Source organism: Hemitrygon akajei, chromosome 4 (genome assembly GCF_048418815.1).
Source record: "Hemitrygon akajei chromosome 4, sHemAka1.3, whole genome shotgun sequence".
Lineage (NCBI taxonomy): Eukaryota > Metazoa > Chordata > Chondrichthyes > Myliobatiformes > Dasyatidae > Hemitrygon > Hemitrygon akajei.
In genome coordinates this window covers 14,717,547-14,733,825 of record NC_133127.1, presented here as the reverse complement: position 1 = coordinate 14,733,825, position 16,279 = coordinate 14,717,547, and the positions used below count along the sequence as shown (strand labels likewise).

The following is a 16,279-nucleotide window of genomic DNA, read 5'->3' as shown; positions in this document are numbered from 1 at the left end:
GCCAGTGAGGGTAAGAATGGGATAATTTGGCAGATGAATGTGTGGCTGAGGAACTGATGCAGGGGGCAGGGCTTCAAACCTCTGGATGATTGGCATCTCATCTAAAGAAGGTGTGATCTGTAAAAAGAGACGTGTTACACCTGAACCCAAGGTGGACCAATATCCCTGTGAACAGGTGTGCTAGAGCTGTTGGAGGGGGTTTAAACTAACTTGGCAGGGAGATGGGAACTGGAGTGATAGGGCTGAGGATGGGTCAGTTGGTATACAATTAGATGTAGTGTGTAGTGAGACTGTGAGGGGGAAACAGGCAGATAGGGCAAAATTGAAGTCAGTGAGATGATTCACATCTCTCCAAACAGATTCTTTATCCCCTGCTGAAGGAAGGTCAATCTGCCCCTGGTGGGCAAAGGAAACACTTCAAAGATAACCTCAAAATCAGCCTGAAGAAATTCAAATTTCATCTACACTTTATAACCAACACTATATTGCACCTTTTGAACAGACGTCCTGTGCCTAGTATCACTTTATGAACATACAGTCAATCTGTGTATTTACGCTATCTTGTGCATTTATACATAAAGATGACAAGGAGAAGGAAAACTCTGATATCCAACCTCCCATTGCTTTGCAGCAATGCTCACTCATGGGGAAGGCTTCAGGAGTAAATCCCAAAGAAAAATCCAGAGCTGGAGTCCCTAAGGCAGATCTACATTGAGTTCAGTGCTGACTGGGAACACGCAAACTGCATCGGTCTCTGCCGTTCCTTTTGGTTCATCAGCTGCTTGGAGTTGTGGGGCCTGCTGCATAGGCAACAGCTTGTCCCCCATCTTGTACACCCCTGGCTTGTCTATTGATTTCAACAGCTAAGCCACAACGTTCATGGCCGACCACGTCCAACAGAGGGCCACATATTTATTGTGTTGCTTTTATTTTTATTGTGTTCTTTATCCTATTGTGTTTCTTTTTGTGCAAGGATCTGGAGTAACAGTTACTTCATTCTTTTTACACTTGTGCACTAGAAATGACGTTAAACAACCCTGAATCTCTTGGACCTCTTAAAAACTGGGAAGGCCTTGTTCTTAATAGATACATCTTGAGGAAATCTGTTCAAGAGGGAGCTGCAATATGTGGGAATGACCTCCACTGTGCCGTTGAGAACGAATGGCAGCTGTGAAAGGAAAGAGTGAACAACCAAAAGGCTAACTTTCTCGTGTCCACACTGTTACCAGAATATTGAATTGAATTGAATGATCTTTATTGTCATTATACATAGGTACAATGAAACTCGTAGATACAAGACAGTAATAGAAAAACAGTATTAAATAGATAAGTAGCAGAAAATAAGTCACAGCAGCACCAGAATATCACAGTAATGCACAAAGTGCCATTAGTGCAAGTATTTGAGTCCTTGTGTGTGCTCACAGTTTCAGTCATTGTCCTGTGGGAGTGGTGTGATGGAGGCCACAGCTCTGGGGTAGAAGCTGTTCCTCAGTCTATTTGTTCTGGCTTTTAGTGTCCTGAACCTTTTGCTGGACGGAAGCGGGTCAAACATGGAGTGGCCAGGGCATGTGGTGTCTCTGATTATGCTGATTGCTTTCCTCCTGAGTCTGCTGGAATGATGGTGATGCACCATCAATAACTCTCGGAGACGGGAGGCGAACGATAGGCTTTTATTAGCAGCAAAACAGAGCACAGCATCTCGGAGACTGAGGAGGGAGCAGTGCCTCCAATCGCCTTTATATAGGGGTCTGTGGGAGGAGCCACAGGAGCAGTCAGCAGAGGGGCGTGTCCAGACAGGTATACATAGTTTACCACAGATGGTGTCCAGTCCTGGGAGCAAAATGTGAATCCCGGACTGAAGTCTACAGCCACCTGAGGACCCACCAATATACAAACCTTTAGGACAGGGGTTCCCAACCTTTTTGATGCCATGGACCAATGCCGTTAAGGAAGGGATCTGTGGACCCCAGGGTTGGGAGCCCCTGGTTTAGGAGAACATCATACGTAACTTGAGTGATTGCACCACTCAAGAGGCAGGTAGCAGAGGAGTGTTTAAGAGACCACTAGACAGGCACATTGATATGCGGAAAAGTGAGGGATATGGTCAAAGTGTAGGGAAGAGGGGTTAGATTGATTAGAAGTCATTAGATTAATTACTTTAGCACAACATCTTGGACTGAAGGGCCTGTACAGTGCTGTCCTGTTTGATGTTCTGTGTTCAAGATATGCAGCACATGGTTCCTGAGTTTCACTAAGACTGGAAGTGTCTGTCTTGCTGCTCTGTAGACAGGTCAGCACGCTCAGTAATCTGGAGTCGTGGATCATAAGAAGCAGCCGAGACTCAGCCAGTTCCATCACAGGCACAGCCCTTCCCACTATCTGCAATGCATGACCTACCTATCAGGGCTGGTGTTGCTTTATCCACACTGGTGGAGATGCTGTTCCTGTTGGCCTCCTTCAGTACACTGGTATCAATACCTCTGTCCTTCCAGCTGATCTTCATCTACCACGTGTCCTGACAGCACGTTCAGGCCCCAACCAATCTCTGTATAAAAACCTGCCCTTTGAAGAGGCTTCAGAGAAGACTTACCAGGATGTTGCCTGTCTGGATTAGAGACCATGTCTTATGAGGAAGGTTTGAGTGAGCTGGAGTTTTTCTCTTTGGAGTGAAGGAGAAGAGGTGACTTGATAGAGCTATACAAGATGATAAAAGGCATGGATAGAGTGGATAGCCAATTTCCCAGGGGGCAATAATTTTAAGGTAATTGGAGGAAATGTCAGAGGTAGGCTTTTTACACAGAGTGCTGGGAGTGTGGAATGCCCTGCCTGGGGGTGGTGGTAGATACATTAGAGACTTCTAAGAAAGGCATGTGGTTGACAGAAAAGTGAAGAGCTGTGCAGGAGGGAAGGGCTAGCTTGATCTTAGAATAGGTTAAAAGCTCGGCGCAATGTTATGGGCTGAAGGGCCTGTACTGTGCTGTTCCATGTATATCCCCCCCCCCCCACCTCACTTTAAAAAGATACCCTCGACTACTAAGTATTTCAATCCTGGGAAAAAAGATACTGGCTGTCTACTTTGATCTATGCCTCTCATAATCTTATAAACTTCAATCAAATTCCCCCTCACCTTCTGCCACTATGGAGAAATCACCAGCAGATAATAAGACATAGGAGCAGAATTAGGCCATTCAGTTAATCGAGTTAATCAAGCATCAGTCAGGCTCCTGAACCAGAGGAATAACGTCACTCACCTTCACTTGGCCCATCATTGAAATGTTCCCACAACCAATAAACTGTAAGGACTCTTCACCTCATGATCTTGATATATATATCTATTTATCTATTTATTATTAATTGTTTATTTTTGTATTGGTACAGTTAGTTTGCAGTCTTTTGCCCGCTGGTAGGTGTGGTCTTTCATTGATTCGGTTATGGTTATTATTCTATGGATTTATTGTGTATGCCGACAAGACAATGATTCTCAGGGTTGTATATGGTGATATATATGTGCTTTGATAGTAAATGTACTTTGAACTTTGAGTCTACTCCCCCCATGGTTTATTTATTATCCCTCTCAGCCCCATTCTCCCCATAACCATTGATGCCCTTGCTAATCAAGAACCTATCAACTTCCGCTTTAAATATACCCAACGATTTGGCCTCCACAGCCGTCAGTGGCAATTAGTTCCACAGATTCACCACCCTCTAGCTTAAGAAATTCCACCTCATCGCAATTCTAAAGGGACATCTACACCCCATTGTCCCTCTATCTCCATCTTGTCCAACTTCCCATTTCACTTGTCCTACTAACTACGCAGCACCCTGGTAAACCTCCTTTGCATCCTCTCCAAAGCCTCTACGTCCTTCCTATAATAATGGGACCAGAATTGAATGCAGCACTCTAAATTCAAGATCCAAGATTGTTTATTGTCAGTCTTCAGTATATAAGTGTAAAGGAGAATGACATGCTTGTTACTTTGGATCTGGTGGAGCATAAAGAACAGAAGAAATATAAAGAACACAATAAGAAATGACAACAAATGTAAATACATAAGATTTATGCAGCTTTGTATGTATGCCAAGACTGATTATATGTACATAAAGTGATGCTAGGTACAGGAGTGTCTGCATATAAGGTGACTGTAACAGGAAGTGGTTAAGTAGTGGTGGTGAGGAGTGTGGAGACATGGGTTTCAGCCTGACAGTTTGGGGGAAGGAACTGTTATTGAGTCTGGTGGTCCTGGCATGGATGCTACATAGTCCTTTCCCTGATGAGAGTGGGAAATGTGACCTAACCAGAGCTTTAGACAGACACGATGTATGATTACTCAGCATGGGACTAAATATACACCCTGTTTATAACACTCCTTTTATAAAAAATGTTTTGTTGGCCATGTGTTTGGGCTGTCAAAGAGCTTTAGGATGGTTTTCTCCTCTTGCTTAGGATGCTAAGTGTTTGTGTGTCAGCACACACCTACATTACAGCATCACAGAGTGGCAAAGTGCGAATCGTGTTAGCTCGTGATTGTCTTTGTGGAGACGCAAGAAAGACTTGTATTTATGTAGCTTCGTCCACAACCTTTATTAAATCTTCTAAAAGCAAATTATGGTATTTGGGAAGGTTTTGATGTAATGTAGTAACCAGTCACTGGCTACAGGACTGTGCAACATCTTAGGCATATCGATGCCTAAGACTTTTGCACAGTACTGTATATGTCAATGTGGAGCAGAAAACAAATTTGTAACTCTGGTGGGAGCAAAGGATATTGGGAACGGCAAGGATGGAGTGCTGCGAGAAGCATGTGGTACAGGTGGCAAAGAAAGAGTACTGGGGCAGGGGGGTGGCACGTGTGCAGACGCACCCAGCCCTGAGACACCGGGGAAAGTCATTTATTTCCAAACAATTGGTTTATTGATCTTTACAGAATGTTTCTCTGTTGCTTCCTGCTCCCTCCCCTCTCCCTTCCCCTGTTCCCAAACATAATTCCCCTCTCCCTGCCTCCTTCCCACTCTCAGTCCACAATAGAGACCCATATCAGAATCAGGTTTATCATCATTCATATATGTCTTGAAATTTTTTTTGTGGCAGCATCACAGTGCAATACATAAAATTACTACAGTATGGTGCAAGAATCTTAGGCACCTGACCTATATGTATGGGCTCCTTATTTTAGAAAGGATATACTGACATTGGAGAGGGTTCAGAGGAGATTCACGAGAATGATTCCAGGAATGAAAGGGTTACCGTATGAGGAACATCTGGCAGCTCTTGGGTTGTATTCCCTGGAGTTCAGGAGAATGAGGGGGAATCTCATAGAAACATTCCGAATGTTAAAAGGCCTGAACAGATTAGATATGGCAAATCCCCTACCATTTCCCATGGTAGGGGATTCCAGGACAAGAGGGCATGACTTCAGGATTGAAAGACGTCCTCTTAGAACTGAGATGCAGAGAAATCATTTTAGTCAGAGGGTGGTAAATCTGTGGAATTTGTTGTCACGAGTGGCTGTGGAGGCCAAGTCATTGGGTGTATTTAAGGCAGAAATAGATAAGTTCTTGATTAGCCAGGGCATCAAAGGGTATGGGGTGAAAGCATGAGTGGGGATGACTGGAAGAATTGGATCAGCCCATGATTGAATGGCAGAGCAGACTCGATGGGCCAAATGGCTTACTTCTGCTCCTATATCTTATGGTCTTATGGGCCTAAGACTTTTAAACAGTACTGCACATTCCAAGTTCTCGGTATTATTAAGTTACTTATCATTATTATTATTATTTGATTTTTTTTATTTGAGCAATTTGTCTCTTTTCCACATTGATTGTTTGTCAGCCTTTGTTTGTGGGTAGTTTTTCAATAGGTTTAGTAGGTTCAATTTAACATCAGAGAAATTTATACAATATACATCCTGAAATTCTTTTTCTTCGCAAATGTCCATGAAAACAGAGGAGCGCCCCAAAGAATAAATGACAGTTAAATGTTAGAACGGCAAAGCTCCCGCCCGGTCTCCTCCCTCCCAAGAATAAACAGAAGCAAAGCGACGGACCCCCCCTCCCTCCCACCAGCAAAAAGCAACTGCGCCCTCCACCAAGCACTCGAGCGTGCAGCAAAGCATAATTTTCATTGATTCTATTGTATTTCTTTGTATCTATTGCGAATGCCCACTAGAAAAAGGATCTCAGGGTTGTATATGGTGAATGTGCATACTTTGATAAGAAACTTATTTTGAACTTTGAAGGCAGAATGGACTACTCTCATGACTGCTATGTTCTTATACATATTGAAGCGCGTTATATTTCATTCAGCTTTATGAGAAGCTGAGTGCTATTTTCATTCTTCCTGTTGAACCTCCCCACACTAACCTATGTCTGATTTCCTCTCTGCAGGTTCTTCCTAAAATTCTTCCTCAAGTGCAATCAGAACTGTTTGAAAAATGCTGGTAATCCCAGGGACATGCGGCGATTCCAGGTAGACACTTTACTCATTGCAGTTTTACACTTTTACGCATTGCACTTTACTGTATTGCAGCTGCGTTGGTTGGAAGGAGGGAAGGGCATGGAACGGGATGGTCTCGGGATATCCGCAGTCCCTTCCATCCAGAGAAGCTGCTTTTCCGTAGTGTAGCCATCGTTGCAATGGAAGAGACATAGCACTGAATTTGTGCACAAGCAGCTCCCACAGACCACAAGGTGACAATAGAACATAGAACACGATAGCTCAGTGCATATACCCTTCAATCCACTATGTTGTGTCAACCTTTTAACCTACTCCAACAACAATTTAACCTTTCCCTCCTACATAGCCCTCCATTTTGCTTTCATCCATTTGTCTATCTAAGAATCTCTTATGTTGGCAAAGAAGCGGCAGATGGAATACAGTGTCGGCAAGTGTATGGTCATGCACTTTGGTAGAAGAAATGAAAGGGTTCACTATTTTTCTAAATGGAGGGAAAATACAAAAAAAAAACTGAGGCACAAAGGGACTTGGGAGTCCTTGTGCAGGATTCCCTAAAGGCTAATTTGCAGTTTGAGTCTGTGGTGAGGAAGGCAAATGCGATGTTAGCATTCATTTCAAGAGGTCTAGAATATGAAAGCAAGGATGTAATATTGAAACTTTATAAATCACTGGTGAGGACACGCTTGGAGCATTGTGAAGAGCTTGGGCCCTTTACCTTAGAAAGGATGTGCTGATACTGGAAGGGGTTCAAAGGAGGTTCATGAAAATGATTTCAGGATTGAACGGCTTGTCATATGAAGAGCGTTTGACGGCTTCGGTTGACACACCTATGGAGGCCACCGATTTAGGGCAGAGGTTGATTGATTCTTGATTGGTCAGGGCATGAAGGGATATGGGGGGGGGGGGGGTGGCAGGAGATTGGGGCTGAGAGAAAATTGGATCAGCCATGATGAAATAACAGAGCAGACTTGATGGGCCAAATAGTGCAATTCTGCTCCTATATCTTATGATCTTATGGTCTTAAAAATCCCTAATATATCTGCCTGTACTACCACCCATGGCAGTGCATTCCATGTATCCACCACTCTCTATGTGGTAGAGGTTGATAAATAGAACTTAGAGACTAGAAAACTACAGCATAGTCCAGGCCTTTCGGCCCGCAATGCCAGGCTGACCTTTTAATCAATCTAACCCTTCCCTCCTATATAGCTGTCCATTCCTTTATCTTCCAGGCATCTTTATAACAATTTCTTTAATCAAAGCAAAGTACAGCCAAAGTAAATTTATCATCGAAGTCATATGTGTATATCAGTTTTCTTGCAGGCATTCACAGTAGTGTCAGGGTGGGCATCCCTACCAAAGGATGTGTGAGGCACTTCTTCCCTCCGCTAGTCTGTAGGTCACCCTTGGGCAAGGCGTAGCACCTGCCATTAGGAACATTTAATAAGTAGTGGGAGGTTACCAACTATAGCAACCTTATGGAAAACCATCACACACATTACCCCATCTGTAACATTCCTCCAATCTCTTCCCCACACCTAATCAAGGAAACAAGGCAGACTCCATCTTGTATTACACTGAAGCAGTGAACTGAACCTGGATTATATTGTGTAAAGATGACTTTACATATTACTGCAGGGTACCGATTAAATTACTTACATCATATCATAATAGCAAATTCAAATTATTTTAAATTTATGACAGGACCCATAACATTACTGATATAGAGAGGGATTTGGGTTCCAACACCATTACTGCGGCACTGGTTGTTAGGGTTGTGAGGAAGGCATATGGCATGCTCAAACATGAGAAAGCCTGCAGGTTCTGGAAATCCAGGGCCTCACTCACAAAATGCTGGAGGAACTCAGCAGGTCAGACAGCAGCTATGGACATGAATAAACAGTCAACACCTCGGGCCCAGACCATTCATCAGGACTGGAAAGGAAAGGGAAAGATGCCAGAATAAAAAGGTGGGGGGAGGGACAGGTGGACTAGCTAGAAGGTGATAGGTGAAGAGAAGGGTTGGAGGGCAGCAGAGATCACAAAGGGGAGAGCAGTGAGAGAGGGTTTCCTATTATAGAGTCATAGAGCAATATGGCATGGATACAGGCCTTTAACCGGGGCACCACAGTCGTACAGCTGTTAGCAGAATGTCTTACAGTATTGGCTGCAAGATTGGGGCTTGATTGATGGGCAACGTTTTCACTAGAGGGTGGTGAGTACATTAAGCTGCCAGAGCAAGTGTTTGAGGCAGCTGTTATAATATCATTTAAGAAGCAATTAGATAGGTACATGCAGGGGTGGAACTTAGAGAGACACAGGCTGAATGCAGGAAATTGGAATGAGATGGGTAGGTATCATGGTCGGCGTGGACTCAATGGCTCACTGCGCTGAAGGATTAGCTTCATTTGTCACATGTACATCAAAACATTGGGCTGTGGGCTGGAGATACATCTCTATCAAATGAGCTGTAAGGCACCCTTACCCTCTACTAGCCTGTAGGCACTCTTGGGCAAGGGGTAGTACCTGTTTTGCCACATGATCAGGGTCACATGAGGCCATGGGAGCAGGTGGTGGATGGTCATCTGATGCAGATCACAGGTCCTGGTTATGTGACCACTGACACCAGGCAAACAATCTCTGAAGAGTATAGATAATGGCTATTGTCACCCATCTTGTAAAGACACTGCCCAGAAGAAGGCAAAAGCGAACCAGTTCTGTAGAAAAATTTGCCAGTAACAGTCACGATCATGGAAAGACCGTGATCGCTCAGGTCGTATGACATGGCACATAATGATGTTGACGATGACTTCAAAACTTGCAGTGAAATGTGTCATTTGCATCTACGACCGATACAGTCCGAGGATGTGCTCGGGGCAGCCCACAAGTGTCGCCATGCTTGCAGTGCCAACATTGCATGCCCAAAACTCACCAACTCTAACTCTCATGCTTTTGGAATGTGGGAAGAAAGCAGAGTACCCAGAGGAAACCCACATGGTCACAGAGAGAGTGTACAAACTCCTTACAGTGGGAATTGAGCCCTGATCTCACAGCTAATGCTATAAACTAGAGGTTCCTGATCTTCTTTATGCCATGGACCCTTACCACTAACCGAGAGGTCTATGGACCCCGGGAAGGGAACCTCTGCTATAAAACATTCTGCTAACCATTGCACTTCTGTGGCACTCTGGTTAAAGGCCTGTATCCATGCTATATTGCTCTATGATCCTATAATAAGCACTCACCTTCTTTACAACCTTATCAACCTGTGTAGCAGCTTTCAGGGAGTAATGGTGTTGGATCTCAAGATCACTCTATATATCGACACTGTTCTGGATCCTGCTATTAATAGTGCGCTGCCCCATTACCGTTGAAATGGAATGGGATGGGAAAAAAAATGAGCTTGGGAATTTAGATTCAAATAATGAAATAAATCTTAAATGCAAAACTGGTATCACTAATAGCGATCATAAAACTGCAGGGTTGTCATAAAGTTTTATCTGGCTCAGTAATGCGCTGCCTGTACCTGGTGTGACTTATATCTGACTCCTGGCACACACCAATGTGATTAAAGCTTAATTGCCATGTTAGTTTAGGACCACTTAGAGATGGACCATAAACGTCAGCATTGCCAATGGTGTCCCTGTCCTGTGAATGAATGAATAAATATGAGTAGAATGACTGTTGCAGAAACAGTAAATGAATGGCAGATTGTCATCAGGAGACATTTGCCGACCAGTTGGCTCTTTATAGCCATCTGACTGCTTTATGCTCATTCTTATAGAGTCCAGCTTTTCAAACTCCCATTTCATTTCAGTCAGAATCAAAATCAGGTTTAATATCACTGGCATATGTTGTAAAGTTAGTTGTTTTGCAGCAGCAGTATAGTGCAATACATACGGAGTTTACTTCAAAGATTCAAAAATTCAAAGTATACTTATGATCAATGTATGTATGCCGTATACAACCCTGAGATTCCTCTTCCCACAGACAGCCATGAAGCCAAGAAAACCGTGGAACCCATTTTAAGGAAAACATCAAACATTCAATGGGCAAAAAAAAAGAACAAATTGTGTAAAAAAGAGCGTAAAACACAGAATTCAAAATGCCAAATCATAAAGACATTGAAAGAGTCCTGGCATAAGGTGGAGGGTGATAGATTCTTGATACAGAGAAGGCAGGAGAATGGAGTTGAGAGGGAAATGGATTAGCCATGATCAAATGGTAAAACAAACTCATGGTACAAATGGCCTAATTCTGCTCCACTGTCTTATGGCTTTACAATAAATAAAGAAATATATCAATTACATAAGAAATATTTATGGAAATTTTAATTAAATAAGTATTGCAAAAAGAGAGCAAACTAAAAAAAATAGTGAGGTAGTGTTCCTGGGTCCATTGTCCATTAAGAAATCCGATGGTGGAGGGGAAGAACCTGTTCCAGAAATGTTGAGTGTGTCCTCAGGCTCCTGTAACTTCTCCTTGATGGTAGCAATGAGAAGAGGGCATGTTCTGAGTGATGGGCGTCCGTAATGATGGATGCTGCCTTTTAGAGCCATTGCCTTTTGAAAGTGTCCTGGATGCTTGGGAGCATGGTGCCCATGATGGAGCTGGCCGAATTTACGACTTTCAGCAGCTTTTTCCGAAGCTGTGCAGTGGCCGCTCCAGCAAAACTGTGATGCAACCATTTAGAATGCTGTCCACGATATTTTACAACTGAAATGGTCACGAACAGGAATTCAATCTCCCTCAAGGATCTATCAACCTCTGCTTTAAATATCCCCAATGACTTAGCCATCACAGCCATCTGTGGCAATGAATTCCACTGATTCATCACCTTCTGGTTAAAGAAATTCCTTCTTTTCTCTTTTCTAAAGGGACATTCTTGTACTCTTGTATACGTTGTTCCATTATAGGAAACTTTTCCACATCCACTCTATCTAGGCCTTTCAACATTTGATAGGTTTCAATGAGATTCCCTCTCATTCTTCTAAGTTCCACTGAGTACAGACACAAAGCCATCACATACTCCTCGTACATTAACCCTTTCATTCTTGTGAACCTCCTCCGGACCCTCCAAACTGGCATGGCAGCATAGTGATTAGTGTAACACTATTACAGCACCAGTGATCCAGGTTCAATTCTGCTTCTTTCTGTAAGGAGTTTGTACGTTCACCCTGTGACTGAGTGGGTTTCTTCTGGGTGTTTGTTTTCCTTCAACATTCTGAAGACAAACGTGTTATGGTTAGTAAGATGTGAGCATGCTATGTTGGTGTGGAAGTACAGTGACGCTTGTGGGCTGCCCTTAGCATATCCTGGGAATGTGTTGGTCATTGATGTAAATTGATGCCTTTCGCTGTAGGTTTCAATGTATGAAACAGTCGGGTTTCCTCGGCTGCGTAAGTCTGGGGAAGACAATCTCTGGCCCCGCCAAATGTGTCATATTGAGGTACGAGCCCCCCCAAACCGCCAAACCCCTGTTTGTGTGGATGCTGTGTTATTCGCTACCCTGTTACAGATTAATGCCACGAAATAACAGACAGTAGGCTGCATACGATGAAAGGAATTCTTTTTATGAATCTTAACTGAAGGGTTAGTAAAGAATAACAAAAAGAAAAGGGCCCATTCTAATTAAACAGCCAAATGTGCACCAGTTGGAGCTCAACTTGAACTCCTCTATCACTCATGCGCTGGGCCCTCGGTCAACGTGACAGCACACACCACCTTCCGAGTGTCATTGGCGATCCATCTGAAGCAAACGGGTCTCCCACCGGATCGTACACTACAACTAGTTCTCCCCAGCATCTTCATCTCCTCTCAAACAAAAGCCAAAGACCAACCTTATTGTCCCTCACCAGGAACAACCTCCTGCTAATTGGATGGCACACATTCCACATCATCCCTTATCTTCAACAATAACCCAAACAGGCTGAAAGCAGAACAGACAGCTGCTAAATGAAATACCTACAGTACAACAGTAAAGATGTGAACCAGGGCATTACATGTACATGGGACAAAGAAAGCCCATCCAGCCAATGAGTTCATGCTGACCCTGATCACCATCCCATGTCCCTCTATGTCCCACCTCTGCATATACCTATTAAAGTTCATCTTGCATGATACTGTTTTACCTGCCACAATCATTTTCTCTAGCAGCTTGTCCACCCTCTGTGTGAAAAATTCCTTCTTAAATTCGTCGAGGCAGTGAATTCAAGAGTCAGTTGCAATCTATAAGATCTCTGGTTAAGCTGCTTCTGAGCTATAACATTCAATGATAGTCGCACCACATAGGAAGGAAATCGGGGCTTTGGAAAGGTGCAAGTAAGGTTTACCGAGGTGCTGCCTGGTTTAGAGAGCATGTAAGGAAAGGTTGAACAAAGTATTGTTTTCTCTGGAGTGTTGGAAACGGATGGAGGTCACATGATTATGAGATGCATAGAAAGTTTATAAGATTATGGAGGGTGTAGATGGAGTGCCGGTGTGGAGATAAGTCTCTACCGAAGGAGGTGTAAGGAACTCTTTCCCTCTGCTCGTCTGCAGGTCACCCTTGGGCAAGGGGTAGCACTTGCTTAGCCCCGATCAGGGTAATGTGAAGTCATGGGAGCACTGGTGGCTTATCGTATGAGCAGCTGGTGCAGATCACAAGTCCTGGTTATGTGACCATTACACCAGGCAGACAATCCCTGAAGAGTATTGATAATGGCTGGGGTCACCCATCTTGTGAGAACACTGCCTAAAGAAGGCAATGGCAAACCAACTCTGTAGAAAAATTTGCCATTTGACTAGAGGAGCTGATGGGCCCACATCTGTGTTCTATGTCTCTGTAGCTCCTTCGGGTGCCTCCCCAGCCTTCTTTGCTCCAAGAAAAGCAACCTCAGCCTTCTTTCCTTGTATCCCTCCACGAGCCATGGATCCTTCCATTGGTAGGGCCACATAAGATTGCTTAGTAAGTGGTGAAAACAATTTTGGGAGCTAAGGAGACCTCCAAGTCCTGTGTAGCACTAATAAAGTATCATATGGTCTGGGAAGAAGTAGACTGTGCAAATGGCTTCTCGCCTCGACAGCTCGTGGCTGTGGACTTACTTTGAGGACTCTGTGGTTTGATGTTTAATGTTCTGAGTGTTATTTGTTGCTGTTTTTGCCTTTTGCATGATTTTTTCTTTTGTTCACGTGCCTGATGGTCTTGTGTGGGGGTTTTATTTAAATAGGTTTTATGGTGTTTTTTTGTTTTGTGGCTGTCTGCAAGAAGAGAAAACTCAAGGCTGTCTACGGCATACATACCTTGACAATAAATGTACTTTGAACTTTGATTCTAGAAGGAGATCCATACTTACAAAGAAGCTGGCAGGAAATATCATTGTGAATGCTGCCCACCCAACAAATGTTATGCACAGCTTTATAGGGCTATTAAAACAAACACTTCACACCATCTTAAAAGTTTCTTCACCCAGGCAATTAATCCAATCAACCATTCAACACCTTATAACTACGTATTACCCTTGTCACTGCACTGCACTGTAAGCACATTAAAACACCTTTATAAAACACATTGTAAATAGATATTATTTATGTATTTATGCACATTTTATTCAATATTCATACTTTAACCTCTAACTTTATTTTTATATACAGTATCTCTTCACTCTTTTTTATTGCAAAGCATACTACCACACCAAGCAAATTCTTAATACATGTAAATAAATTGTAAATGTATAGTACTGTGAAAAAGTCTTGGGCTGTATGTGTATATATATATATATATCTATCTCTGGGCTGCCTAAGACTTTTGCACAGTACTGTACATGCCAATGTGGAGAGGAGAGTGAGTTTATAAATCTGGCAGGAGCAAAGGATGTTGGGAATGGCGAGGGTGGAGTGCCATGGGAGGGGTGTGAGTCAGGTGGCCGAGAAGGAGTGCCACGGGTGCAGACACACCCAGTCCCGAGACACCAGCAAGGTCATTTGGATCCCAACAATCGGTTTATTGATCATTGTGTCTCTCCTGTACTTCCCATTCCTTCCCCTCTCCCTGCCCCCTTCCCACTCTCAGTCCACAATAGAGACCCAGATCAGAATCAGGTTTATCATCACTCATATGTCATGAAATTTGTTTATTTTTGTGGCTGCAGTACAGTGCAATACATGAAATTACTGCAGTACTCTGCAAAGGTCTGAGGCACGCTAACAATATGTATGTACCTAAGACTTTTACACAGTACTGTATATGGTGAATAGAGTTGAGTTTTGAACTCAGATCCTTGATTGTTGACAGTGTAAAGATTCCGTGTAAGGCTGGCCCTATTTTGGGCTTTGGAGGAAATTTGGAGGATTGCCCATCAGAAATTGTCTATAAAATCTGCTTCCAGTTTTTAAACGTGTTTCGAATGTGTGACGAAATGCCAGAAAGGGCTTAACTTCACTCGACAAATTTGCGCAGTACCCGATTAAGTGAGATTGAGCGAGCATGGCATAATTAAAAAGGGAAAGCACAGCATCCACACGCTAGTCCCAGGATTTGGAGGACAAATAAGATCAGGGAACTTCTTAAACCATTTTGCAAATTCGTTTATTGCGAGAGCAATTCCATTAGGAGCTCGTTTTCTCGTGTGCATTTGATGTCTCAAGTGAGGCGAACTTAATTAAATAAAGCCACTGGTTAATCTGACAAAAGATCAATCAAAACAAAGAGGGTTCTACCCAGAGCCACTTGCTAAGACCCTGTGAGTGAGCAATAATGAAATTAAGGCAGGAAAATCTCCATTGCTTACAAGGATTGAGTGTCAGATTTCTGAAATTCAAATAAAAATAGGCCAATATGCACTCAGTGCCAATTTATTGGGTACACCTGTACACTTGCTTGTTAATGCAAATATCTAACTAGCAACCGAATGCATAAAAGCATGCAAACATGGTCAAGAGGTTCACTTGTTCAGACCAAACAACAGAATGGGGAAGAAATGTGATCTAAGTGACTTTGATCATGGAATGTTTGTTGGTGCCAGATGGGGTGGTTTGAGTATCTCAGGAACTCCTGGGGTTATCATACACAACAGTCTCTAGGGTTTGCAGAGAATGGTGCGAGAAACAAAAAAACATTCCAGTGAGCAGCAGCTCTATGGGTGAAAATGCTTTGTTAATGGTAGAGGTCAGAGGAGAATGGCCAGACTGGTTCAAGCTGACAGGAAGGTGACAGTAACTCAGATAACCACACATTACAACAGTGGTGTGCAGAAGAGCCTCTCTGAACACACAACATGTTGAACCTTGAAGGGGATGGGCTACAGCAGTAGAAGACCATGAGCATACACTCAGTTGGGATCATTTTTACTAGCTCTCCAGATACATATAGAGTCATGATAGGTCTTAGAGCGGGAATGGAGAGGATGTTTCCAATAGGACCAGAGAGCACAGCCTCAAAAAGAGGGATGTGCTTTTAGAGAAGAGATGAGCAGGAATTTCTTTAGACAGAAGGTGGAATTCATTACCATAGATGGCTGTGGAGGCCAAGTCATTGAATATATTTAAAGCAGAGTTTGATTGGATCTTGATTAGTAAGGGCATCAAAGGTTCCATGGAGAAGGAAGAAGAATGGGGTTGAGAGGGAAAGTAAATCAGCCACGATGGAATGTTCTGCTGAATTCCCTAGAAACAACCTGCAAACACTTACATATCCATAGCCCCCTTCATTCCTTCCGACAAGCAATCATGGTTATATTCTTTCTTATTTTTTATTATTAGTGTTATTTCTTTTTGTAGTTGCACAATTTGTTGACTTCTTCACACTGGTTAAACACCCATATTGGTGCAGTCTTCTATTAATTCAAT

The 16,279-nt window shown here is 43.1% G+C and overlaps 1 protein-coding gene across 1 annotated transcript in view; it reads left to right on the top strand.

Annotated features, from left to right (window-relative positions):
* The window catches only part of LOC140726140 (transcription factor COE3-like), a 435,742-nt gene that overhangs the window by 296,523 nt on the left and 122,940 nt on the right, over positions 1–16,279 (top strand). Inside the window, 1 exon segment of the mRNA XM_073042113.1 lies at positions 6,385–6,466. Coding sequence (XP_072898214.1) covers positions 6,385–6,466 — 82 coding nt within the window.